At 49.1% G+C, this 27,770-nt stretch overlaps 2 protein-coding genes and 1 long non-coding RNA gene across 5 annotated transcripts in view; 1 reads left to right on the forward strand and 2 right to left on the reverse strand.

The window, feature by feature from the left end:
* VPS45 (vacuolar protein sorting 45 homolog) overlaps nt 1–16,751 on the reverse strand; it is a 63,208-nt gene extending 46,457 nt beyond the window's left edge. Inside the window, exons 1-3 of one of the 2 annotated variants that reach the window (XM_079958147.1) lie at nt 16,664–16,751; nt 1,614–1,748; nt 659–719 (exon numbers count right to left, since the gene is read on the reverse strand). In XM_079958147.1, the coding sequence (XP_079814273.1) occupies nt 659–719; nt 1,614–1,733 (181 nt within the window). In that variant the 5' untranslated portion in view covers nt 1,734–1,748; nt 16,664–16,751. Of the gene's footprint in view, nt 1–658; nt 720–1,613; nt 1,749–3,437; nt 3,681–16,663 lie in introns of those variants that run through there. The other variant, XM_079958146.1, reaches the window with a different exon arrangement.
* A 1,322-nt stretch (nt 16,752–18,073) lies between these two features.
* OTUD7B (OTU deubiquitinase 7B) overlaps nt 18,074–27,770 on the forward strand; it is a 53,887-nt gene continuing 44,190 nt past the window's right edge. Inside the window, exon 1 of one of the 2 annotated variants that reach the window (XM_079957969.1) lies at nt 18,074–18,183. The gene's annotated coding sequence lies outside the window, so the exon portion shown is untranslated. Of the gene's footprint in view, nt 18,184–21,270; nt 21,412–27,770 lie in introns of those variants that run through there. The other variant, XM_079957968.1, reaches the window with a different exon arrangement.
* LOC307205875 lies at nt 19,457–21,438 on the reverse strand. Its single transcript, XR_013834144.1, has 3 exons — nt 21,334–21,438; nt 20,045–20,138; nt 19,457–19,478 (listed from the first exon to the last, which is right to left on the reverse strand). It is a non-coding gene; the product is annotated as an uncharacterized lncRNA (long non-coding RNA).

Below are 27,770 nucleotides of genomic sequence, written 5' to 3' on the forward strand. Positions count from 1 at the left end.
AGGCAGTGGAAGACAGGAGTGCCTGGCGTGCTCTAGTCCGGGTGTCACGAAGAGTCGGACATGACTAAACGACTAAACAACAACAAAAACCTCGGGTTAAGTACTTAATTCGTTCCGGAGGTCCGTACTTAACCTGAAACTGTTCTTAACCTGAAGCACCACTTTAGCTAATGGGGCCTCCCGCTGCCGCCACACCGCCAGAGAACGATTTCTGTTCTCATCCTGAAGCAAAGTTCTTAACCTGAAGCACTATTTCTGGGTTAGCGGAGTCTGCATGTAACCCAAGGTACCGCTGTATTTTAATATTCTGCTGGAAGCCGCCCAGAGTGGCTGGGGAAACTCAGCCAGATGGGCGGGGTACAAATAATTATGATGATGATGATGACGAAACATGTCAGGGGAGAATTTATTTTTTATTTTTTGCATTTCTGGGACACCTTCTGCTCCAAGCAGCTCAGGATGATGCTCCCCCACTTCTCATGCAATCGCCACAACAGCCCTGTGAGGCAGGTTAGGCTGAGAGACGGCAGGGACTACCCCAAGAGAACTTCATGGCCAAGTGGGGAGATTTGAACTCGAGTCTCTCCCAGGTCCAGCTCTAACCACTACGCCGCGCTGCCAGGAAAATGCAACACACCAAGAGGCTTTCCGTACTTACAAATAAAATAGGTGCTGTATTTTGGACGTCGCAGCTCCTGGATGAGGTAATCCACGTTTTCCTGAAAGGACAACACATCCAGAAACCACAGTGAGGCGAGAAATCAAATCCTTAAACCAGTTACAGAAAGCAAAGTATTTCATCTCACTCCTGGTAATTTTCGAGTTGTTTTATATAGCTATATATTTGGTTGTCGTCGCCCACCTTTAGGGTTTGAAACAGGGTGGATAAAAATCAATGTTTTTTAAAATATATATATATATCAAAAAATCAGATTTTTTTGGATTTAAATAAAATGCTTTTGGAGAAAAGAATCTTTCTAAAGATAGTTTTCTATTTAAGTTACATTATAGTCCAAAGGCTATTCAACAGGAAATGAGGGTTTAAGTTTTTCATGTATGCTAAAACTCAATCCAAGTTTGTTTGTTTTAATCATTTAACCACATCAGTTAACAAACATGGACACATATGCTATAACGTTATTGCTTTAGTTACCGTAAATAAATTCTTATTAAGGAAGTGATTATTTTTCTTCTTCCAATAAAGTACAGCAGGAAAGTTGTCCAAATATAAACAGTTCACTTATTAAACCTCACAATAATTTCATAATTATCTGTCAATGTATTTCTAATAGCATAACCAAGTCAGTAATTTCTGATATAACCGTAAAAACTACTCTGAAAATTTATTATTCAAAAAACGAAACCTTTGTCTGGTTTTGAATATTAAGATTATACCTGCAAGAATGAGTCTTTCTGTAAAAAAAAAAAAAAATGATCTAAATCAAGTCTTACTGACTAGTGGTTTAAACCAAATCCACTCTGGTTTGAAATCAATAAACATGCAAGCTCCAGGGACCTGAAGGCTAAAGAGGAGAGGTGAGCCCCAAACATCTGGATGGCTCTCCCAGATGTTCCCCCACCTCTGGCACAGGCTCCCTTCTGCCCTGTCACACCTTCGTGGGTCTCAAGAAGCAGATGGCCTTCAGGTGCTTCATGTTCTCCCGATTGGCTGAATCGATGCGCTCAAAGAGGTACACCTCCTTCTGCAGGATCTCAGACTGCGTGTACACCATGCTCACGATACTGGTCTGCGAGAAGGGTGGATAAAAATCAATGATTTATAAAAAAAAATAATTAAAAAATCGGATTTTTAAAATTTAAATTGGATTTTTTTTTCAATTCCTTATGGATTATTTCCCAATACTGAACAGTCTTTACCTGCTGGTCAAAGAACAGCAAGGAGGGAGCCAGTCTGGCTTCTCCAGGGAGGGAGCACCAAAGTTGTCTGGGGGGAGCCACCACCGAGAAGGCCCTCTCCCTTGTCCCCACCAAGTGGGTCTGGGAGGGTGGCGGGATTGAAGGAACGTCCCCACCCCCATCGTTCAGCCCGGACACTGAGGTCCAACGCTGAGGGCCTTCTGGCGGTTCCCTCACTTTGAGAAGCAAAGTTACAGGGAACCAGGCAGAGGGCCTTTTCGGTAGTAGCGCCTGCCCTGTGGAACGCCCTCCCACCAGATGTCAAGGAAATAAACAACTACCAGACTTTTAAAAGACATCTGAAAGCAGCCCTGTTTAGGGAAGCTTTTAATATTTAGTGAATTATTGCATTTTAATATTTTGTTGGAAGCCACCCAGAGTGGCTGGGGAAATCCAGCCAGATGGGTGGGGTAAAATAATAAATTATCATCTGCTGGGAGGGCGTTGACATCTGCTGGGTGGCGGGTGCCACCACCGAGAAGGCTCTCTGCCTGGTTCCCTGCAACCTCACTTCTCGCAATGAGGGAACCGCCAGAAGGCCCTCGGAGCTGGACCTCAGTGTCCAGGCGGAATGATGGGGAAGGAGACGCTCCTTCAGGTATACAGGACCAAGGCCGTATACCGTAAGTGGGATGTTGCAAGCCTGCAGACATTTTAGGAAAGCCCCAACCAACAGCTGCAACACAGAATCACTGGAGAACTTTGCCACCTCACTGCCTGTCACCCTAAATTCCATCCAGACGATCCCGGGTTCGAATTCCAGTGGCATCTCCTCCCTGAGACTCTGGCCAGCCACTGCCAGCCAGTGTAGTAGTAGTAGTAGTAGTAATAATAATAATAATAATAATAATAATAATAATTTATTATTTGTACCCCGCCCATCTGGCTGGGTTTCCTCAGCCACTCTGGGCGGCTTCCACAAAGACCAAAAATACACTAAGATGTCACACATTAAAAACTTCCCTGAACAGGGCTGCGTTCAGATGTCTTCTGAATGTCAGGTAGTTGTTTATCTCTTTGACGTCTGATGGGAGGGCGTTCCACAGGGTGGGTGCCACTATCGAGAAGGCCCTCTGCCTGGTTCCCTGTAGCTTTGCTTCTCGCAATGAGGGAACTGCCAGAAGGCCCTCGGAGCTGGACCTCAGCGTCCGGACAGAATGATGGGGGTGGAGACGCTCCTTCAGGTATACTGTAGACATTACTGAGCCCCCATGGGCCAATGATCTCAGTACACGCCACCTCCACCTGCTCACCTGTTCAAATCAGTCCATTTAGAACCCCCATGAGGACTAGAATCTTGATTTCAGTTTTAGGGGACGGGCTGGATCTGAGTGCCAGAGAGCCCCCGTTTGGCATGCAAAATATCCCCGGCTCAATCCTTGAAGGCCTGGGAATTACCCCTGCCCTGAAACCCCTGGAGAGCTGCTGCTGCTGCCATCCCGTGCTGGCAACACTGGCCTGGATGGAGCAAGGGTACCTGGCGCGTTCCTCCGTTCCTCCCTCCCCCTTTCCGAGCTCACCGTCTCTTTGTCCATCAGAAGCACCTTCATGCCTGTCCCGCTTTCCTCGATCATCTTGGCGATGTACTGCTTGACTGCAAAGACCACGTTCATTTTCCCTCCCGGTGCAAACCCCTTAATTTTTTTGCAAAGAAATGCAACTAAACAGGATCCCCCTTTTTCCCTTTTCTTTTTTCCTTCCTTGCACCAAGCCTGGAAGAGCTACCCAATTTCTCTTCCTCTCTTGGCTCTTGCAACCCTGGGAGCTGTAGTTCTCCAGCTGACTCGGTTGCAGCTGCAAGCAGAGGGAGACTACATCTCCCAGAAGCCTCCGCGCCTCCCGGGCTGACATTGCAAGGCTGGGTTTGCAAAGGAGCAAATCTCATTCGGTGTTTCCGTAGCGCGCCGAGAGGGGGCGCTTTCAGACCGGAGGAGTCGCTGAGCGAGTTTGCTTTTCTTTCTAATTTTTGCTTGGAAGGATGCTATGCTCAGCAATGCATCTGCATGCCGCTCGCTGGAAACACCAGGAGAGGAGACTTGGGTCTTGGGTTCGGATCCTGCCCATGGGCTTCCCATGGGGGCATTTGGTTGACCGCTGTGAGGACAGGGTGCGGGGACTAGATGAGCCCACTTTGGGCCTGATCCTTACCTCCTTACGGACGGAAATTAAGTACTTTTCTTCCCGGGAGGGAAAGCCCATTGAACAGGGAGAGACCAGGTTTGGTGAGGCCCGAAGGCTAAGCTATTGAAGGTAATGGGGCCTTTTATATGTCGGGCAATGACAGGCCTAGACAGCATCTTGAGAAGTAGAGACATCACCTTGCCGACAAAGGTCCGTATAGTTAAAGCTATGGTTTTCCCAGTAGTGATGTATGGAAGTGAGAGCTGGACCATAAAGAAGGCTGATCGCCGAAGAATTGATGCTTTTGAATTATGGTGCTGGAGGAGACTCTCTGGTCCATGGGGTCACGAAGAGTCGGACACGACTAAACGACTAAACAACAACAAATCCTTTGTCAACAACAAATTGTCCTGTTTTTTTGTGCTGAATATATGCTACGTATATGGTAATTTATTAATCAAGCCATTTGCACGTGTTGCCATCCAACCAGTCCATGCAGAATGTGTTGTTGTTGTTTAGTCATTTATTCGTGTCCGACTCTTCGTGACCCATGGACCAGAGCATGCCAGGCACCTCTGTCTTCCACTGCCTCCCGCAGTTTGGTCAAACTCATGCTGGTAGCTTCGAGAACACTGTCCAACCATCTCGTCCTCCGTCGTCCCCTTCTCCTTGTGCCCTCCATCTTCCCCAGAATCAGGGTCTTTTCCAGGGAGTCTTCTCTTCTCATGAGGTGGCCAAAGTATTGGAGTCTCAGCTTCAGGATCTGTCCTTCCAGTGAGCACTCCGGTCTGATTTCCTTCAGAATGGAGAGGTTTGATCTTCTTGCAGTCCATGGGACTCTCAAGATAAAATATAGTGGACTGAGTTCTACAGGATGTGTTGCTGATGTGCAAAAACAGTCAAGATCCAAGGATCTCTAAGCGTGCGTCTCCAGATGGTGGAGACGTCCGCCGCCATCCTGGCGCCCATCCAGGTGCAAAATGCTCTGCAAGGGAGTGATGGCTTGAAAAGGTTTGGGAACCACAGGTGTACATAGCATCTTGCAAAAATACCTACTAGCCTGTTAGCATGGCTCAATAAAAGCCTGCCACTGGTAGCTCACCGCTCGTTCGGACAAGAGACCTGCAGCTAGGACATGGCCGAGCAATGTGCGTGTCCGAGTGGATTTTCTCTGCTTCCGGGTTGCGCTTGCTGGCATCGAGCTTGTGGTTTGCACCCTCCTTGTGCCCTGCTGAGTCACTGGGAGAGCTTTGTTTGCATCCCGCTGATTGTGAGTGACAGGGCTATCTTTACCAACGATGCTGTATTAGAACCACTGAAATCAATGGCCACGGCGGGCAACTTAGGTCCATTAATGTCAATGGGTGTACGCCGAGTAGAACCTAGTTCGCTGCGAGCTGAACAGTTTCATCCTGGTGTAAAAAGCTCAGTTATAGACAGGAGGAGATTGTGCATTGTTTAAGATTGGGAGGACGGCAAACTTTTAAACCCATGAGCTAACATTGTCCTCCTAGCCCCCCCCCCCCCAAGATGTCTGAAGCTGCAGACAGACGTCCCCGTCGGATTAAACGCCACCTTGGGCAGATCCCAAAAATAAGCAAGTGACATCACCGGGGCACGACGGGACGTCTTGCTCCTTCTGCGGCACAATTTGTGTCTCCGGGGCTCAACCTCACGCCTCATTCTTGTGACCCCACAGAAATAAACAGCGGCTGAGAGCAGACAGGGGTCTCTCTCCCCCCAAAACCCCCTGCTTGGTGGCTGGCAAGTTGCTCGGCTTGAATGCTGCCTTTGAGAAACTGCCTAATCTCCTAACATTTTGGGATTAGGTGCTATTCCTAGCACGGCGGGACAGAATTAAAAGAAAGAAATAAATAAAGGCGGCTTGTGCGCAATAAACCCAAGCCACCTTCACTTCCCCACCGCTATTTATAGGTTTACGTGGTTTCATGGATAAATCCTGCCCTCCTGTGCCACTGGAGCAACTCTTGTTTATCTTGCGATGGGCAAACTGCACACAGTACAGTAGTTCCCTCCTGGGTCCTGCTGGGTTTTTACACAGCTGTCGTTTTTATTTTTTCCCCAAGCTGCCACGATGGAACTCACTGCTGCAGGAGGCCCTGCCGGCCAGCAAGCTTGGACAGCGTCAGAAAGAGAACTGGACAAATACAGTGGTACCTCGGGTTACATACGCTTCAGGTTACAGACTCCGCTAACCCAGAAATTGTGCTTCAGGTTAAGAACTTTGCTTCAGGATGAGAACAGAAATCGGGCTCCAGTGACACGGCAGCAGCAGGAGGCCCCATTAGCTAAAGTGGTGCTTCAGGTTAAGAACAGTTTCAGGTTAAGTATGGACCTCCGGAACAAATTAAGTACTTAACCTGAGGTACCACTGTATCTAAAATATTCTGAAAAGCTCCTCCTTCCTTCTTCTGGCTTTTTTATATGTCACCTCTAAATTTTTCGCATTATCTTTGTCCATTTTGTATATTGTTCTTCTTCTTCCATCTTTGTCCATACGGTGTCTGTATACAAATAAATCTTTCTGTATATACAAATCTTCTTGTCTGTCTATATTCATTTACAAATACTGTTAATTCCCTCGATTGCATTTTGTTTTAATTCATATTGTCATTAATGTCCAATACAATTTCTTTTTATTTTCCCATTATGAGGTTTATTTCCATTCTACTGATTTCATTATTTCACCTTATCCTATATATGACATGTGGGACGCGGGTGGTGCTGTGGGTTAAACCACAGAGCCTAGGGCTTGCTGATCAAAAGGTTGGCGGTTCGAATCCCCGCAACGGGCTGAGCTCCCATTGCTCGGTCCCAGCTCCTGCCAACCTAGCAGTTCGAAAGCACGTCAAAGTGCAAGTAAATAAATAGGTACGGCTCTGGCGGGAAGGTAAACGGCGTTTCCGTGCGCTGCTCTGGTTCGCCAGAAGCGGCTTAGTCATGCTGGCCACATGACCCGGAAGCTGTACGCCGGCTCCCTCGGCCAATAAAGCGAGATGAGCGCCGCAACCCCAGAGTCAGCCACAACTGGACCTAATGGTCAGGGGTCCCTTTACCTTTATATATGACATAATTCCCCCCCCCCCCAATCTGGATAGTTCAGTGGGTTAGAGCATGATGCTGGTAACGCCAAGGTTGACAGTTTGATCCCTGTATGGAATGGCTGCGATATGTCCCTGCATTTGCAGAGGGTTGGACTAGATGACCCTCAGGGTGCCCCAATTCTGTGATCCTATGAAATTCATGGGGGATAAAGGTTATCAATGGCTCCCTGCCACAATGGCTGTGCTCTGCCTCCACGGTCAGAGGCAGTGACGCCGCTGGATGCCTGTTGCTGGAAATCGCAGGAAAGGAGAGGGATCTTGTGTTCGAATCCCGCTTGCCGGTTTCCCACAGGCATCTGGTTGGCCGCTGCGAGAACAGGGTGCTTGACCAGAGGAGCCGCTGGCCTGACCCAGCAGGACTCTTCTTTCATTGTTTGATCGTTCAGTTGTTTCCGACTCTTCGTGACCCCCTGGACCAGAGCACGCCAGGCACTCCTGTCTTCCACTGCCTCCCGCAGTTTGGTCAAACTCATGCTGGTCGCTTTGAGAACACTGTCCCACCATCTCGTCCTCTGTCGTCCCCTTCTCCTTGTGCCCTCCATCTTTCAGGGTCTTTTCCAGGGAGTCTTCTCTTCTCATGAGGTGGCCAAAGTCTTGGAGCCTCAGCTTCAGGATCTGTCCTTCCAGTGAGCACTCAGGGCTGATTTCCTTCAGAATGGAGAGGTTTGATCTTCTTGCAGTCCATGGGACTCTCAAGAGTCTCCTCCAGCACCAGAATTCAAAAGCATCCATTCTTTGGCAATCAGCCTTCTTTATGGTCCAGCTCTCACTTCCATACATCACTACTGGGAAAACCAGAGCTTTAACTATACGAACCTTTGTTGGCAAGGTGATGTATCTGCTTTTCAAGATGCTGTCTAGGTTTGTCATTGCTTTTCTCCCAAGAAGCAGGCGTCTTTTAATTTCGTGACTGCTGTCTCTTCTTACATACTTCTAAAAATATCACATTCGTTCCCCCCAGGTGTGAGAGTTTTAGTTCAGTAAATCAGCTGCAAACTGCCGCATGAATCTTGCTCTCCTAGATTCAACCCCAGCATAATGGCAAACGGCTGCTAGGAAAGAGTGTCTCCCTGAGACCATATATTTGAAAACTCTGTCGCTAACAATGCTATAAAGGAAACATTTACAAGGAAACAAGGCAGCAATTAAAACGACAAGCCCTTTCCGGATACGATTAAAGCGTTTTAAATCACACTAGGCTCCCTGGGGGGAAAAATCCCGACAAAATGCAATTATGGACCAGATTAACACACTGCTTATAAGGCAGTGGACACCAGCTTGTTGCACTTCCAGCGATTCACAGGTGCATTGGGCATAGAAGCAAACTTTTTTTGGGGGGGGAAATGTGGTTCCTTTGGGACTTTTTGTGTAAAAAGGAAAATGAATTAATCTGAGACATTTGGATTGGAAGATTGGGAAAACATTGTCTAGCAGAAAGTAGATCAGCTGGATGTCATTCTAGAGAGAATATTTTGAATAATTTCTTTTACGCAACTGACAGGACAGTCCTTTTTATTTTTTCCACTCCCTCTTTTCTTCTCTTCTCTCCTTTTCCTCCAGTTTCCTTTCCTTCAGCATTCTCTGGAAGCTGTATAATGTATAATCGTGCCTTTATAATAAATAATAATAAATTTTTATTTATACCCCACCCTTCCCGGTTCAAAAACCGAGCTCAGGGCGGCTAACAACAAATTTAAAACTTAATTATAAAAGCAGCATAAAATACAGTATAAAAACATGAATAACAATAAAAATCAAAAATCAATTCGATAATCCCCAGGGAATGCTTTGTGAGAGGCATTCGGCAATCCCCAAGATTATTCGAGGAAAAGCCATGTGCTTTAAATGCGATGTTAAAATGTGCAGTGCGGATGTGACGCATGGATTGTGACACATGGATGTGACGCATGCCCTAGATGTCGTAAAATTGCATAATGGTGTATATGGGTTGCCCGGGGGCTGAACAGGTGCTTGGAGGTAATAATGGGCTGGACAAGAGACTCATTCAAGGAGAAGAGGGCTATCGATGGCTACTAACCAACTGGAGGCAGTGACGCTTCTGAATATCAGTGGCGGCAAACTTCAGGAGAGAGGGCTTCCTCCCACGCTTGAATCCACAGGAATCTGGTTGGCCACTGTGGGAACAGGATGCTGGACTAGATCAGGGGTCAGCAAACTTTTTCAGCAGGGGGCCAGTCCACTGTCCCTCAGACCTTGTGGGGGCCGGACTATATTTTGAAAAAAAATAAAAATGAACGAATTCCTTTGCCCCATAAATAACCCAGAGATGCATTTTAAATAAAAGGACACATTCTACTCATGTAAAAACGTGCTGATTCCCGGACTGTCCGCGGGCCGGATTGGGAAGGCAATTGGACCGGATCTGGCCCCTGGGCCTTAGTTTGCCTACTCATGGGCTAGAAGCAGTTCTCAACCTGTTGGTCCCCAGATGTTGTTGGACTACAACTCCCATCATCCCTGAGCTCCGGCCTTGCTAGCTAGGGGTGATGGGAGTTGTAGTCCAACTTCTGGGGACCCACCGGTTGAGAAACATAGCTGTCAACTTTCATATTTGAAAATAAGGGATCAGCAGCCTCAAAAATAAGGGATCAGCGCCTCACCTGTCCCGAGGACAGTCTACGGGATATCTAACAATCCGGGATAGCAGCGGGAAACGGTGCTGGAATAAGGGAATTTCCCGCAAGAAAAGGGAAGGTTGACAGCTATGGTTGAGAAAGGCTGGGCTAAGATGGACTTCCTTTGGTCTCGGCCAGCAACGCCTGATGTTCTTAAGTGTCCGGCTCAGTATAAAGCAGTTTCCGCTCATTCCTGCAGCCGCAACCAGGAGCCTCAGGCTAGGAATTCTGGCTTTGGCTGCAAAAACGAAGCACAGAAGCTTCTCTGCAAATCAGCGCCGGTGTGAATATCTCTCCCCTCCCCAAATTCGGTCTTATGAAAGGCCATCCCACTCTAAGCCCCACTGCTGTCCGATTCCACACACAGCTGGGACAAGATCAGCACCGGCCCCTACGAAAGGCCTCGCTTCCCCCCTCCTTGAGCATCTTCGCGTATCGGGCGGCCATCTGTTCGCGTGTGTTTATCCCCTTTCACTTATCCTCTTTATCGCACTCCTTCCCTTGTGGTGACTTGTGGCCACCGGCGAACTCACGTGATCTCCCCATCAGTCACTGGCTGTCTCGATTCCGGGCTGGGATCATAATCTCCCTTTGTTGAGCTGACACAGAGCATCGGGGGGCAAAACTGCGGCATCCTCTTGCCGTGAGACAGTAAATATCCCTACGAAGCCACCTGCTTTTGGGCCTGAGGAGGAATTGAGCTCACCCTTCCTGATGTTAGGAAGCTGTTTTCTCCCAGACAGACCCAGATGTACCTTGAGATGCTGCCAAGGGCAGAATCTAGACCTTCTGCTCTCCTGCTAGCCCTCATGGTTCTAAATCCGTCGGGTACGAACACAATGGTCATTTTGCGCAAGAAAATTCAACAGGTTGTTAAGCTTGGAGCAGGGAGACCGGAAGACAGCTACGTCCTGATGCATGACCCCTTTAGATAATAACAATAACAATAACAATAATTTATTATTTATACTCCGCCCATCTGGCTGGGTTTCCCCAGCAACTCTGGGTGGCTTCTAACCCAATATTAAAAACAATGCAGTGTCAGACATTTAAAACTTCCCTAAACAGGGCCGCCTTCAGTTGTATTTTAAAAGTAAAACAGTTGTTTATTGCCTTGACATCCGGTGGGAGGATGTTCCACAGGGCAGCGCCACTACCGAGAAGGACCTCTGCCTGGTTCCCTGTAACTTGGCTTCTTGCAGTGAGGGAACCGCCAGAAGGCCCTCGGCGCTGGATCTCAGTGTCTGGGCAGAACGATGGGGGTGGAGACGCTCCTTCAGGTATACAGGACCGAGGCCATTTAGGGCTTGAAAGGTCAGCACCAACACTTTGAATTGTGCTCAGAAACGTAAAGCATGCGAGGCTCTGACAGGGACTGGCCCCAAATCACCCCGTGAACTTGATGGGTAAACTGCTTTGTGAGCAGAGAAGGCCTCTCCGTCTCCGGTATCTCCAGAAATATCCCCCAATTCTGAAAACCCGGAGAAGCACTGCCAGTCAGTGCAGACAATGCTGGGTAGGCAAACCTCAATGGCCTGCTTTGGTATAATGCAGTTTCCTATGTTCCCGCTTTAGTGATGTATGAAAGTGAGAGCTGGACCATAAAGAAGGCTGATTGCTGAAGAATTAATGCTTTTCAATTATGGTGCTGGAGGAGACTCTTGAGAGTCCCATGGACTGCAAGAAGATCAAACCTCTCCATTCTTCAGGAAATCAGCCCTGAGTGCTCACTGGAAGGACAGATCCTGAAGCTGAGGCTCCAAGACTTTGGCCACCTCGTGAGAAGAGAAGACTCCCTGGAAAAGACCCTGATGTTGGAAAAGATGGAGGGCGCAAGGAGAAGGGGACGACAGAGGACGAAATGATTGGACAGTGTTCTCGAAGCTCCCAGCATGAGTTTGACCAAACCGCAGGAGGCAGTGGAAGACAGGAGGGCCTGGCGTGCTCTGGTCCAGGGGGTCACGAAGAGTCGGACACGACTAAATGACTAAACAACAACAACAACAAATGTTCCTGCTTAAATCTACTCTTTATGCAACACCATGAGGACTGGAATCTTGCCCATCCTTTACGGAAAGGGTTTGTCGCTCAGGGCGGAACATCTCCTGATGGGTCTGGGAATGTCACCTGCCTGCAGGTCCGGATTTGGGTTTGATGAGGCCCTCAAGCTACTGAAGGTAATAGGGCCCTTTATATGTCCAGCTGTCCTTTATCACAACAAATTGTCGCTGTTTTTTGTGTTGAATATATGCTATATGGTCATTTATGGACCTCATAGGTATCTAAAGCAATTTGCACATCACAAAATGTGTATTTTATCAAAGTAATTGATATAGAAATGAGCAAACCAGTGATATTTTAGGGGGCAGGCTAGCAGGCGGGGCCCATGACTTACATCATAGGAGCCTACACAACACAAAACACTGTTGCTGTATGTAGGCTTTATTTTATTTGTTTTTTATCTTATATTTTGCAAATGTACATCCAGTTTTTTTCTTTAATTTTTTGGGGGGGCCTCCAAGAGAGTGGGTCCCTAAGCTATAGCTTGTTTAGCTTATATGTAAATCCGGCACTGCCTTCCTGAAACCTTGGGAAAGAAGAGGGTGGAAGAAACTTCAGTGGCTGGATGGTTGTCATTACACGTGGCTGTCACTCACAGAGAGCAGGGAAAGGGCACTGCAACATTTCGCTAGATAGCTGAATCTGCCTTTGTCCCAGCCGAGGCCTGTAGCTTTGTCCAAATTGCCTCTCTGACTGTTTAAGCATGAAAGGACTTACAGTGGTACCTTGGGTTAAGTACCTTGGGTACTTAATTCGTTCCGGAGGTCCGTTCTTAACCTGAAACTGTTCTTAACCTGAAGCACCACTTTAGCTAATGGGGCCTCCTGCTGCTAAATGACCCTCAGACTTTGAAAAAGCTGGTATCACTTGATCAAGTTCATCTGTTTTGCTGAATTGATTAAACTAAGTAGTTTTAATTGGATCTGGAATAAGTGTGCAATTAATGGTTACTGTTTGGAATTCTTAGTGCGTCGTGAAAACTGCTTTTCTGAGTTACTGCTATTTATAGGATAGGATAGGATAGGATAGGATAGGTGCACTAGGGGACCAAGGGGACGGTGGACAAAAAAGTTTGGGATCCACTGCTTGAGATGCTTTTGCTCAACACTATGAAAAGCATCTTGTCAACGTACCTGCTCTCCCCCCCTCCAGCCCAAACAGAATGCAAACAGCTCTGTTTCCTATTGATTTGTATAAAACAGCAGACCAGCCTTGCAAACAAGACTTCCTCTCACCCCACCCGAATTGCACAAACATTGCAGCAGAGTGGAGAAGCGACCCCCCCCCCCCGCCACAGCGTTTAATATTTTGTATAAAAAGCCAAGGAAACAAAACTCAAGCCCGTCTCATCGGGGGACCGGACTCGCAAAGCACAGAGCTCTCTTTCATTGCTGGACTTTTCTGTGTCCCCAGAAATGATAAACAATCCTTTTGTCTGGGACATAAACAACGGCTGGGGGAGAACAAAGCCGGTGATTCACTTTGCGGGTCAGCTGAGGTGCCCATGTGACCGCTCCCACCCTGGCTTCCTGCTCCCACTGAAGTGAGGCTGATGCCGACTGAAGCAGAGAGGTCCCTTCAGATAGCGAGGGTTCGATCTGAAGGCTCTCCGGGGGGGGGGGGGCTTAGCCTGGGGATCAGGATGGATTGGTCAGTGCCAGGAACGTCCTGGATACGGGGGAGCAATGGGCCTTCCCATCACCCCTGGAGAAGTGCAACCAGGACACCTTACATGTCCATGATGCATTGATTAATTGCAATTATTTTAAAATGGGGTAGGGCTGTCAGGTTACAGCATCCTGGAAGGGAAGGCTATGCAATGACTACTAGTGATCACACTTCTGAATACCAATAGCTGGAGACTCTTGTGCTCAGGTACTTTTTGGGGCGGTTCTTACAACCAATTGGGCGGCTGCTGTGATAACAGGATGCGGGACTATATGGGCCACTGAGAGCTCATCTTATGGGCCACTGAGAGCTCATCTTATGGGCCACTGAGAGCCTATATGGGCCACTGAGAGCTCATCTTATGGGCCACTGAGAGCCTATATGGGCCACTGAGAGCTCATCTTATGGGCCACTGAAAGCCTATATGGGCCACTGAGAGCTCATCTTATGGGCCACTGAGAGCCTATATGGGCCACTGAGAGCTCATCTTATGGGCCACTGAGAGCTCATCTTATGGGCCACTGAGAGCCTATATGGGCCACTGAGAGCCTATATGGGCCATTGAGAGCCTATATGGGCCACTGAGAGCCTATATGGGCCACTGAGAGCTCATCTTATGGGCCACTGAGAGCCTATATGGGCCACTGAGAGCCTATATGGGCCACTGAGAGCCTATATGGGCCACTGAGAGCCTATATGGGCCACTGAGAGCTCATCTTATGGGCCACTGAGAGCCTATATGGGCCACTGAGAGCCTATATGGGCCACTGAGAGCTCATCTTATGGGCCACTGAGAGCCTATAAGGGCCACTGAGAGCTCATCTTATGGGCCACTGAGAGCCTATATGGGCCACTGAGAGCTCATCTTATGGGCCACTGAGAGCCTATAAGGGCCACTGAGAGCTCATCTTATGTTCTTATCTGGGCAAAGCTTGACTCCTGGCAGTTCCCCCTCATTTTAAGAAAGGAAAGACACCTCCAGGGATGGAGGCTGGCCCGTGAGCTGACCACGTTGTTCCAAACCAACACAGGACCAGGTGCTTGAAAACAACATGGCCTTTACCTGGTCAAGAAAGTCGACATAGCCTATAAACTTTAAAACGAAAGCTGTACCCTTGCAGTGGAACGTACAACTTTAAGACGATCACTTTATAAAATAGATATTGTAAACAGTGGCCAGTGGTTAGGTCTCCCTTCACAATGCAGCTTGGCCAACTAATGTGTGTAAAGACATCGTTTGGCGGCGATACCAAACAGGCTGGATTATTTCCAGACCAGTGGTCCACATGCCCTAAAGCGGGATAAAATATACAACTTACACTGGGCATGTGTCTCTTCCATGACCACATCTCCCAGGCAGGGCTGGGAATGTCTCCTGCCTGAAACTCTGAATCTACACTGCCAGTCAGTGTAAACAGTACTGAGCTAGCTGGATCCATGCTCTGACTCAGTATAAAGCAGTTTCCTATGGCTACATGTTGGAGGAGAGGGAGCTGAGGATCCAAGCATTCTTGTTTTGTCTGTACAGTGGTACCTCGGGTTAAGTACTTAATTCATTACGGAGGTCCGTTCTTATCCTGAAACTGTTCTTAACCTGAAGCACCACTTTAGCTAATGGGGCCTCCCGCTGCCGCCACGCTGCCGGAGCACGATTTCTGTTCTCATCCTAAAGCAAAGTTTTTAACCTGAAGCACTATTTCTGGGTTAGCGGAGTCTATAACCTGAAGCGTATGTAACCTGAAGCGTATGTAACCCGAGGTACCACTGTATATTTCTTCAAAATAACCCACCGTGTCTTCGGCTGCGGGTCTTTGAACGCCACAAAAACAGAACCCCGAACGTGATGGGCGATTCCGTCACAGATGTCATGGGAGGCTTCAGGCGTGCAGAGAACCCAGAGCATTCCTGGCTTTTATCATCTAATCCCCGCGGCTGGAGGACCAGCCAGCAGAGTGGCCTCGTCTGCCCGGGGTGTATTGATTTCTCCCCCTGCTGCTGACTTTCTATAATGGCTCAGAGGAGGCCCTCTGAGGCTAGTCCGGATTTATCACTCTGGCGCTGAGCAGGAAAGGGAGAGATCACTTGCTCCCGGGGGGCCTGCCGAAAGCACCAGCCCCCCAAACACTTCCACCTTCCTCTACGCTTTCCCTAGGACTCCTCAAGACAACCTACTTTCTGAGCATTCATTCTGACTTGTTTGCACAAACCTTACGCAGTGGTTAGACCCTGTCTGGTCTTTGTTTCCCCCCCTGTTCGGCTTGCAGGATGTTCCCATTAGTCATTCATCCTATACTTTCATTCTGCTCCACTTTCCTAACCCCAGAAAGTCTGGCTTTCTTTCTTTTTTTAAAGTGCATCTGTTGGCAATATGGCAGACGTGGGCATCCTTAGGGCATCCAGGAGCTGAATATGGCCTTCCAAGTTTCTCTCGGGACTCCTCCCAGCTACCCCACTTTCCCCAGCCCCACGTCCCCAGTTTTTCACCCTCCTTGAGCATTTCTGTCTGGCTGAATTGTTTCACTGAACTCTGATCTTGCCCCTTTGCTTGCCTGGGTGGGGGATAGAGAGGGGTGTTAGAGCATAGAGACTAGCTCACTGCACAAAGGTAAAATTAGCATCCATTGCTCCACCTACTTTTTGCCTCTGGCTCCACTCACTGCTGGGAATGTGTTACGCTAAGGTGATAGAGTGCTTTTATCGGCTTCAATTACACAAACCTACATTTCCAGAGGGATGCGGGTGGCGCTGTGGGTTAAACCACAGAGCCTAGGACTTGCCGATCAGAAGGTCGGCGGTTCGAATCCCCGCGACGGGGTGAGCTCCCATTGCTCGGTCCCTGCTCCTGCCAACCTAGCAGTTCGAAAGCACGTCAAAGTGCAAAGTAGATAAATAGGTACCACTCTGGCGGGAAGGTAAAACCGCGTTTCCGTGTGCTGCTCTGGTTTGCCAGAAGTGGCTTAGTCATGCTGGCCACATGACTCGGAGGCTGTCTGTAGACAAACGCTGGCTCCCTCGGCCTATAGAGCGAGATGAACGCGCAACCCCAGAGTCAGTCACGACTGGACCTAATGGTCAGGGGTCCCTTTACTTTATATTTCCAGAACATGCTTGAATCCCTCCTGCAAACATCCCGACAGCCTGGAGGCGACCCAAAAACACTTGACCTACTGCAGCGGCTCGCCAAGCGTTTTTCGGCAAAAGGTTCGCCGCAGCACGAAATGTCATCGCTGGTTCTGTTGGGAGAATCAACACAGGAGATGCAGGACTCGGGAACAGAGAAAAGAGATATCAGGCTAGCCCATGAGGGCAAATGGAGCACTGTCCCATTGTGAGGAGGGAGCCAGCAATAAATCACACAGTGCAAGTTGGAGTTGCAAAAGGCCCACGAGCTGCATGGGCCTAATGAGCACAGCAACTCATCTCCGAGAAGGCCTGCCCCCTGAAGCAGTTGCCGAGACCAAATGTCCCCACAGCTAAGTCTCCACCTTTCCAGGGTTTTTTAAAAGCAATCTGAGACTGCGCCGGCATGCAGCCCACCTCTCCTCTGCCCTTTTCATGCCTCTTCTGGTTCTGGGAGACAAACAGGGAGGGGAAGGTGGAGCAAAGTCACTGCGGCTGGCAGCCACTTTTGCAGTTGGTGTAGCATAGTGTCTAAGAAGAGTAAGCTGGGAACCAGGAAGCTGTTGGTTCAAATCTCACCAAGCAACTCTTGTTTGAGAGCCAGTGGTTAGAGAGTTCGACCTAGGAGGCCATGGTTCAAATGCCCCCCTCTCAGCCACCGGGTGTGACCTTGAGCCAACCATTGCCTCTCAACCCAACCTACCTCACAGGGTTGTTGTGGGGATTAAACGAGGATGGGGAGAACCATGCATGCCACCTTGAGCTCCTTGGAGAAAAAGGTGGGATAGGAATGCAATAAAGAAATAAGATATAGGATTGCCTTTCCAGGCATTTGGGGCACCGACGAAACTACGCAGAGGCTAACATGAGCCCTCAAGAGCCCCCAAGAATGAAAGAGCCCCCAGCAAATCTGAGCAAACCCTGCAGGGCTTCAAACCCAGAGGCTGGAGAAGCAATCTCAAATTCCAGCACGGCTGGCTCCAGGCCCCGAGACTTTCCTTTAAGAAGCTTCATCCATCCTCCTTGCCTTTGGAAAAGATAACACAAACGCCACAAGCTGACCCCTGTGCATAGTCCGCATGCTTTGCCTGTCAACGCTCCTGGCAGCCCACGACCAGGAGAATGCAAAGCACCCGTCCGCCCTTGGACCGTACGGGACGCGCCGTCCCGCTCCTCACAGGGGGCCCAAGTGCCAGAGGGCTGCCCACAGGCCCATTGTTCCCTGGAGCCTGGAGCTTCAGCTGTTGTTGGCAGCGACAAGGATCTGATGATTTCACAGCAGCAGAGGCAAATTCCCTTGGTCAATAAGACTAGCGAGCCTTTCAAGACAGAGCTGGGGGGTAATAAAACCAGAGGCCGCTGCCTCTGCAACGTTCCATCGCAATCCTGACGATCCGTCAAAGGGATTCTCTAGAAAGTGTCTAAGTTTATTCTTTATAGGGAACAGTGAGACGGCAACCCAAAATTCCCCAGCCCTGGAAATCTCTCTCTGGAGAGCCACCAAAGTCTGGGCCTGTTCATTTTCTGGAAGTGAAGTAAGTGGGGGGGTTTTCTATTTCATGATGTTTTGCATTCCTGGGCAAGATTTAAGTTGCACGTGTATGTTGATAACCTGCATTTCTTTCCTAGTGAGAGCATTATTTGCATATTGTTACCTAACTCCTAGCTCCAAATATTTGCAAGTCCCTTTTTTTTGTCTCTCTCTGGCTGTAAAGTGCCCAAGTTTTCAGTCGTTATCTGGTTTTAAATAAGCCCTGGAATAGGTCAATATGGGCAGCACTTTAAAGTCCTCCTAGGCAGTGAGATTTGGCTAGAGGGGGCTCTTTTACCGTAAATTTAGTGTTTAACATATGTATTGAATGTGAAGTTGGGGGAAAGGAAAGCCCCAAGTTATAAAAAGAAGCTTGAAAACTACTTTCTGGGGTGTTGGGTGAGAGGGTTGCTACCAAAAAGCAAGCAAGCTATTGCTAAAAACATCAAGAAGTCCACACTGACAATTTTTGTCATGTCAACTCAAGGAGATAGTTTTGCACTAAGTACCCTAAAGTCACAGGATATTAAAGTTAGCTTTGAGATAGACTCAACCTAACATTCTTGGGCTAACATTCAGGATAAAGGCTGACCCAGACACCAAGGGCTTGTTAGGTTTATTGAAGAAGAAAACCATTTAACAATATTTTAATTGTTATTGTTATTTTTAATCTGTTATTTATTGCATAAGCGAACTCAAGCCGGCTCATGTACCCCCCCTCCCCATTTTATTCTAACAACTCTGTGAGGTACGCTAGGCTGAGAGGCTGTGACTGGCCCAAGGTCACCCAGTCACCTTCATGGGCGAGTGGAGATTTGAACCTGGGTCTCCCAGGTCCTAGTCCAACTCTAACCATTACACAGCAGTGTAACACCAGCATTAGCCAGCTTGCAACCCAGCCCTCTGATGATAATCAGGGTATCTTAAAAAACCAAATGGAGGTGTAGTCTGCATTGCTGGGTTTGGAATTTGCACCACTGGGTCCAGTCTATACCCTCGTGTTCCATACACTGTTAGCTGTACCGCTATGGAGATAACATGAAAAAGAGATATTGTATGCATTGCTTTGCTGTTCACAACAAAATCAAGTATTGTGATACTTCAAAGACCAAGGTCCAAGCTTACCTGTGAGTAGGCCTCACCGTGAACTTAAGGCACCACCTCTGTCATTTTGGCACCAACTGAAAATCCAGCAAGCCTTTCAAGCAGAGATATTTCCCAGTCTTGCATCTGTACTGGAATTGTTTAAAAGATGCTTTCAGATGTTTGTATCCCCTGTCTGCCTGCTGCCCTGGGTTCCTTTGGAAGAGGGGGGTATGTGTTGTTGTTGTTGTTGATGATGTTGTTACAGCTGATCAAACTGGCATAAGATTGCACTGTAACAAATTTATGATGGTATAAGACTGCTTTTGTTAATCAGAGGGTTGTCGAAATCCCTCTGCCAGGGATGGGACGGGGAACAGTTTGTGGTCCCTCCAGATGTTGTTGGACTCTCAATTTCATTCTCATTCCTGTCCACACTGACCATACTGACTGGATCTGATGGAAGGTGGGAGTTCAGCAGCAGAAAGAGTGGCAAGGAAATGCAAAATTCACAGTGAATGGTCATTGGGCTAATTTGTCAACCTGGTGCCCCGTGTACTTTGTTGGGACTCCCACCAGCCCAGCCAGGATTGCCAGGGTTCAGTCAGTGGTGATGAGAGTTAAGAGTCCAACAACATCTGGAGGGCACCAGGTTGGGGAAGGCTTTGACTGACATGTCATGGATTGTCAGGTTCTTTTGCATTTTATTAACTGTTCTCTCACTCTCTCTACACCCACGCTTCTACAATACACAGCTGCCCACGCAGGTTAACATTCCCTACCTCTGACGGAACAGATGCCATTCCATGGAATCTGATGTCCGTCAACAACATTGCGTGGGTCTAAGATGCCACAAGGCTCTTCTTTGATTTTCCACTGGAAGTATAATGAAAATACTAAAGAAATATGTTATTTACATTATGTCATTTATTTATAATTTATTATTTTCACAGCCAAACCCTGAACTATAGAACAGTAATATTATATATTATATATATAAAAAATATTTTTCTGTGTATAAGACTAGGTCCCCCCCCTAAAAAATAATGTCAAAAATTAGGGGGCGTCTTATACATGGATATATCTCCCCACATTTTCTTAAATCTGAGTCCCCGAAAATCATCTTATACATGGGTAAGTCATATAGATGGAAAAATATGGGGTGTGCGTGTATATGTATGTGTGAATATATATATATATATATATATATATATATATATATATATATATAAACACTTATTTATTGGTGACATTTCAGAGCCAACCAAGCCCTCAAAAATATAATAATTTTATTAGGTGCTTTTCAATGGCAAAGCCCTCAATAATTTGTCATTTTTTTAAAGGGATAAGCCCTCATAGAACAGTAGTAATAACATCTTTAAAATGTCAGGTTTTTTTAATCAGTCGCTTTCCGGTCAAGCCATCAGAGAAAAAGGATAATAAAGCATTTTTTTCCTTTTTTTTTTAAGCCGCAGGAGGGGGAAAGTGACGAGGCCGAGGCGACTCCCTCCTTTCCCTCCCCCTCCCCTCCGCGTGGGCGTGGCCGAGGCGGACACGTGAACATCTCCCCTCGGTGGGCGTGGCCCCCCTTCCCAGCCCAGTCCGCCCATTGGCTCGCCCTAACAACGGCGACCGGCTGAGGGCGGGGGAGCGAAAGGGAAAGGAAGCCGCCGCCGTCCCCGCTTTAAACGCCTCCGGGCGGAAAACGCAGCCTACGCGCTCGGGTTCCGGGGCGAAGGCGGGGGGCGCGCGCGAGCGGAGGGACGCTCCGGAGTGGCGCACACGCGCAGAAAGCGACTGAGAGAGAAGCGACTGAGGGAAAGAAAGAGAGAGAGAGAGAGAGAGAGAGAAAGGCACATATCTCCACACACCCGCCTGACTTTTTTTAATTCTGTAACTGAATTTCGCAGCGTTGAATCCCACCCGCCCGCGCTTTCTTCCGTCTCCGGCGGCTGAGGAGACCCGTGAGGGGGACCGTAGGGCGGCCTGGGCTGAGTCTTCACCCTTCGTCCTCCCTCGGCCGGTGGGGGGGGGGGACGACGAGGTCCCCTCAAAAGAAGACTTTCCACACCTTTCCCCTCAGAGCCGGCGGCGGCCCTGCGAGAGGAGCTCGGGATGGCGGCGGCGGCGGCGGCGGACGACGACAAGGGTAAGCGGCGCTCGCCTCAGACTGAGGGCGGCCGAGGGGAGACCAGCGCCCTCCCTCTTCCCCTCAGAACTTTCTCGCGCGCTCTGGCCACGCCCCTTCCGAACGGCCCCCCCCCCTCGCGAACGCTCGAAACGGCGGCCCCCTCCCCCTTCCCCCCCTCTCAATATCACGCCACACCTGGCGCCCCTCCCCTTCGAGGGAACGGTCGCTCTCGCCACGCCCACCACCCGCCCCCTCCCTCCCTCGGGATCGCTTGCGGCCACGCCCCCCTGGTAGAACGGTTTCCTTGCTCCTCCCTTTTTCGGAGCTGCCAAGCCGGGGATCTTTCTCTTGGCCCCTCCCCTTTAAAATGGGGGCGGGGTTCTACCTTGCTCCGCCCACTCTTTTGCTCCCCTACCTCTCTACCTGTTCCATCTTCCTAAGGCAGTGGTGTCCCAACTTTTTTCAAAGAGGGGCCAGATTTGATGAAGTGAAGGGCCGTGAGGGCCGACCAAAGTAGTTAACTTTTTTTAAGGATTGAAGTTGTTGAGGTGTTGTTTTTTTAGGATTTTACCCCAGGAAATAAACTGCCAAAGGGGCCGGATTAGGTCCCCAAAATGGGTTTTGGACATGCCTGCCCTAAAGTAATCTGGGCGTTGTTACTTTTATTGTTAATTCTCAGCCTCTGTGGCTCCTCCCATTTGCTCTGGCTCCGCCCTCAATCTCCCTTAGCCCCTCCCCTTTAGAACCTTCAGGCTTCCTTAACCCCGCCCCAACTTCATAAAGCCCTGCCTTCCTGTGTGATCTTTTATTGTTAATTCTCAGCCTCTGTGGCTCCTCCTATTTGCTCTGGCTCCGCCCTCAATCTCCCTTAGCCCCTCCCCTTTAGAACCTTCAGGCTTCCTTAACCCCGCCCCAACTTCATAAAGCCCTGCCTTCCTGTGTGATCTTGTTCCGCCCCCATATGAGCTACCCTAAAGCCTCATTCTCATCCCCATTCCTCCCAGAGCTCCTGAGCCTCCTGCTTCCCCCCAATCCTCTCTCCCAGCAGTGCTCTCCATTCCCTTTCTTGTGCCCCTCATTACTCACTCTTCTCTCTCCTCTTTCCACCTTAGAAGCCCCCACCCCAAACTCATGGTTTCTTAGCTTGAAGAACCACCCAGCCTTGCTGACCTATTGGGTCCCGCAGCCTTCAAGGTCTGCGTACGCCATGTGGCCTTTTCTCAAAACTTTCCTGCATGGTTTTTCTCTTAGTCACTTTCATTGATTTCTACCATTTTCTATCGCTTAATGACAATGGTCTCCAAGTGGTTGTCAATAAAAATGGGTTAAAATAATGAAATGAGAGCTCAGTTTAAATGTCTGCTGGAAGAAAACAAAGTTTGGAAGTTCAGCAGGGAAGGGGGCCTTTCTGACCTGAACTGGAAGGGAGTTCCATAAAATTGGTTCTTGAAATTCTCTCCCTCCCCAGATCCTTCCTCTTCCCCCTCCTGCTGGCTTAAACCCTGCAGCCTTGATTCTCTGCCCCTCTTTGGGATCCTTCCGGGTATACCCCTGCCCCCACAACCCCCCCACCTTTCCCATCATCCTTCTGCCTTGCAGCTTTGCCTCTCTTGTGGACACATCCTTGTTTTTGCCTGTTTTGTCACCCCTTCGGTCGCAAATCCCCTTTGTTTTCACTCTTACTGGAGAAGCCGGTGTTGTTGTAACCTCTAAACACTTGTCCTCAACCCCCTGGGGCGCTTCTTAACTTCCCTTGTTCATAAAGGCTTGGCTTGGCGCCTCAAGCTTTGATGCAAGATTTAATTTGTGCCTTTAATTGGCGGCACTGAAAACTTTCCCTTTCAGACCGGCCCACGGTGATGATGAGAAGGGAAGCTGCGATGGGGAGGTGCCTCCCCGTTCCCCTTTCAGGACTGCATTTTAGCCGAGGTCGGGGACGAGAGAGTGTTCGTGGGCGGGTGGGTTTTCTGCTCCTGGTTCAGCGACACCTTTTTCCCGACAGTGTGCGATAAAAGATATGAAAAAAGCCATTGCAATTGTTCTCGTGAGGCCGGACTAGCGCTAAGTTAATATTTATCAAGCTGCTCTGTAACTGTAAGCGCCGGGAATGCGCATCAGATGTTTTTGTGATCCCGGGCCAGACCTGTTGACTTGGAAATTGCAGCGCAAACAGAAATGTTAGCAGTTGCTAATGACAGAGGGCCTGTGCCATCCCCTCATATTTGTAATTGATAGGGGTAGCCGTAGCCCACGTTAAGGCATTCCTGGCCTGGTGTCTTTGCTCCTCTGCACTAACTCGCCACTGGTGTGCTTTGTACATTATTAGCAAGTGCTGTCTATGTTATCTGGTGCCTGGAATGCCGGGTTTTGGATAGCGGAGAGCAGCCTGATCAAATTGCCCCACCCCCGAGCTGTGGAAAGCCTGGGGAAGCCCCATCTCTGAGCTTGGAGGAGGGGACGTGCATTTTAAGGACCACAACTTGATAGTAGAGCATCAGCTTTGCATGCAGAATGTTGCAGGTTAAACATAAGAACAGCCTGCTGGATCAGGCCAAAGGGGGCCCATCTAGTCCAGCATCCTGTTCTCACAGGGGCCACCAGATGCCTGTGCAAAATACCCAAAGTCAGGACTGAGCCCAGAGCCCTCTCCCCTCTGGCGGCTTCCAGCAATTGGTATTCAGAAGTACCGTATTTTTCGCCCTATAGGATGCACCGTCCCATAAGGCGCGCCTAGTTTTTTGGGGGGGGAATAAAGGGGAAAAAATTATTTCCCCCCCCCAGGCGCGGGGCTGGGGCGGGGGATGCCCGCCCGAGCTTCCCCCGACCCCAGCCCCCAAACAGGCAGCTCTCTGCAAGCTGTGGGAGCCCAGTGCTGGCTCCTGCTGCTTGCTGAAAGGTCCGCGAAGCCTGGACGCACTGAGCTCAGCGCACGCAGGCTTCGGCATGCAAGCAACTCTCCGCAAGCAGCGGGAGCGCTCCCGCTGCTTGCGGAGAGGTCCGCGAAGCCTGGAGAGCGAGAGGGGTCGGTGTGCACCGACCATTCTCGCTCTCCAGGCTTCACCGAAAGCCTGCATTCGCCCCATAGGACGCACACACATTTCCCCTTCATTTTTGGAGGGGGAAAAGTGCGTCCTATAGGGCGAAAAATACGGTACTGCTTTCTCCACCTACGGAGGCAGAGCAAAGTCACAGTGTGGGTAGTAGCCATTGATGACTCTGTCCTCCGCCAATTTGTCCGTACAAGTTAGTGGCCATCACTGCCTCCTGTGGGAGCAATTCTGTAGTTTAAAACTGCTGCATGAAGGAGGACTTCCTTCTATCCGTCCTGATTCTTCTAGCAAGCAATCCTGGGCAACACCAGGTAGGGCTTGGTGAGAGGCCTCATTTGGTGAGAGAACCTACACTGGCTCCCAGTACATTTCCGAGCACAATTCAAAGTATTGGTGCTGACCTTGAAAGCCCTAAATTTCTTCGGTCTAGTATACCTGAAGGAGCGTCTCCAGCCCATTGTTCTGCCCGGACACTGAGGTCCAGCGCCGAGGGCCTTCTGGCAGTTCCCTCGCTGCAAGAAGCCAAGTTACAGGGAACCAGGCAGAGGGCCTTCTCGGTAGTAGCACCCGCCCTGTGGAACACCCTCCCAACCAGATGTCAAAGAGAAAAACAACTACCAGATTTTTAGAAGACATCTGAAGGCAGCTCTGTTTAGGGAAGCTTTTAATGTTTAATAGGTTATTGTATTTTAATATCCCGTTGGAAGCCGCCCAGAGTGGCTGGAGAAACCCAGCCAGATGGGCGGGGTATAAATAATAAATTATTATTATTTCAAAACCCCAGGGAGCGTCTGCCAAATGCGGAGCTTGATGGACCAAGGGACTGACTCTGTATATGGCTGCTTCCTGTTTTCTTCCCTATCTGTTGCATCTAAAGTGGAAAGTGAGACGTTTCCCTCCCTTATAGCACTAAAACACGTGGACATTCAGTGAAGCTGAATGCTGGGAGATTCAGGGTGGATAAAAGAAAGGACTTAATCATGCACAGCATCGTTAAACTCTGGAACTCCCTCCCACAGCAGGCAGTGATGGCCACCAACTTGGATGGCTTCAAAGGAGGATTGGGCAAATTTCATGGAGGGGGAGAGGGCTACTGAGGGCTTCTAGCCACTATGGCTGTGCTCTGTCTTCACAGCCAGGGGCTGCAATGCTTCTGAATATCAGTGGCTGGAAACTAGAGGACTCTTGTACTCTTGTACCGGTTTCCTGAAAGAGGCATCTGTTTGGCCGCTTTGAGAACAGGATGGTGGGCTAGGTGAACTCCATTGGCCTGATCCAGCTCCAGGGCTTTTATGCTTCCAGCCATGGAGAGTTACACAACATGGTCCTTTCTTGAGCACACCTTTGGTGTGGTGCATGAGCTCCTTCCGTTCCGAAGGTCCGTTCTTAACCTGAAACTGTTCTTAACCTGAAGCACCACTTTAGCAAATGGGGCCTCCTGCTGCCGCCGTGCTGCTGCTGCACAATTTCTGTTCTTATCCTGAAGCAAAGTTCTTAACCTGAGGTACTATTTCTGGGTTAGTGGAGTCTGTAACCTGAAGCGTCTGTAACCCGAGGTACCACTGTAGTGGTAAAAGGCTCACGTGGCAGATCCTACACTGTGTGTGTGTGTGTGTGTGTGTGTGTGTATCTAGTTGTTGCCATTCCTTAAATGTTGGTTCCAACCTTACTTTCCTGCGTTTGAGATGCGGATCCCTACGTAAGTGAAAATGTCAGAAGGAAAGTGCCGGTCGCCGAGGTAGAAAACATTTTCTGAACCCACAGCTGTTCCTGACTGGGTGCACGCTTGCAGAGGTGAATGTCACTGTGCCAGTTGCTAAAGTGTTGGTCCTGGGAGACTGGGGTTCAAATCTCCAGCCAGCCAGGAAGGTCACCTTTGACCAGTTATGGTCTCCTTCTGCCTAACCGGCTGCGCTGGGTTGTTGTGAATATCATATGGGGAAGTGCAGGAAAACCAGGGGCAGGGAGTCTCAGGCAGTGCAACCCTCTAGGCCTCCTTATTGCCTTTGTAACTCTCCAGGTCTTACATACCCTCCATGGACACACCCCAGTTTTTTTACCTGGCTTATACTCTTGATAGCGCTTTTTTGACTGCTGGGGTGGAATATAGAGAGGTGTGTATGAGTTCCTGCAGACAAAGGTAAAATTCACATTCACTGCTCCACCCACTTTTATGTCTCGTCACCCACCACCATCATGTGGCCCTAGGAAGGATGCCCCAGGGGATAATTTGGCCCTCAGAGATGCTTTTGCAGGCATGGTTTGGCTGGCTGTTCCCCAGGTTGCAGGGTCTTAAAGTATGCTCGTGTTTTGGGGGGTGATGTGCGGGCAAGTAGGGTCTTGTTCCCTGTGGGTTTTGATTTGGCTTCTGGCAAAGGCCAGGTGTTTGTTTGTTTTTTTGCCAGCTCTTCTCTGTGACCTTGGCTAGCTGCTGCATTTGGGCAATTGTCTCCCTTGGGCATTCAATTTTTTTAAAAAATGTCCGCAGTTGAGCAGGTTTATGCAGGAGATGCATTTGTTCCGGTTCTGCTGATGTGCAGAACGTGGCCTCTCGCAGGACTGGGTGGGGAAGGGCTGAAGATCAATGGTAAAGTTACTGTAGAGCAGCTGCCGGTCAGTGTAGACAATACTGAACTAGATGGGCCAAGGGTCTGACTGATATAAGGCAGTCTGTTTATGCCAGCTTTTCATTCACAACCATGAGGACTGGAATCTTGACTATTATTTTAAAGGGAAGGTCCAGAGTTCGGTGGCTGAGTCCCCGTTTGCAAACAGAAGGCCCTGGTTCAATCCCACTTAGGTCTGGGAGTGTCCCCTTGCCTGAAACCCTTGAGAGCTGCTGCCAACCCGTGCAGACAGTATTGAGGTAGATCTGTATAAGTCTGCTTTGTATGTTTCAGCATACTGTGGGACCTGGAGCAGGAATAGCTTCATGCTTCTCTGTCTCCCCCACAATTTCCAGCAGCAGAAGTGGAAATACAGTGGTACCTCGGATTAAGAACTTAATTCGTTCTGGAGGTCCATTCTTAACCTGAAACTGTTCTTAACCTGAGATACCACTTTAGCTAATGGGGCCTCCCATTGTTGCCGCCGAACGATTTCTGTTCTCATCCTGAAGCAAAGTTCTTAACCAGAGGTACTATTTATGGGTTAGCGGAGTCTGTAACCTGAAGCGTCTGTAACCTGAAGCATCTGTAACCCGAGGTACCACTGTAATTTAAGCAGCTTCACGATGAGATGGCTGGGCCTTCCTAGGTGCTGGCTGGCATTTCTTAAAAGCTCCCCACTGGCAGGGAATGCATCCTCACCTTCTGCCGCGATAAGTCC

This window comes from Podarcis cretensis (genome assembly GCF_951804945.1).
Source record: "Podarcis cretensis genome assembly, chromosome: 16".
Taxonomy (NCBI): domain Eukaryota; kingdom Metazoa; phylum Chordata; class Lepidosauria; order Squamata; family Lacertidae; genus Podarcis; species Podarcis cretensis.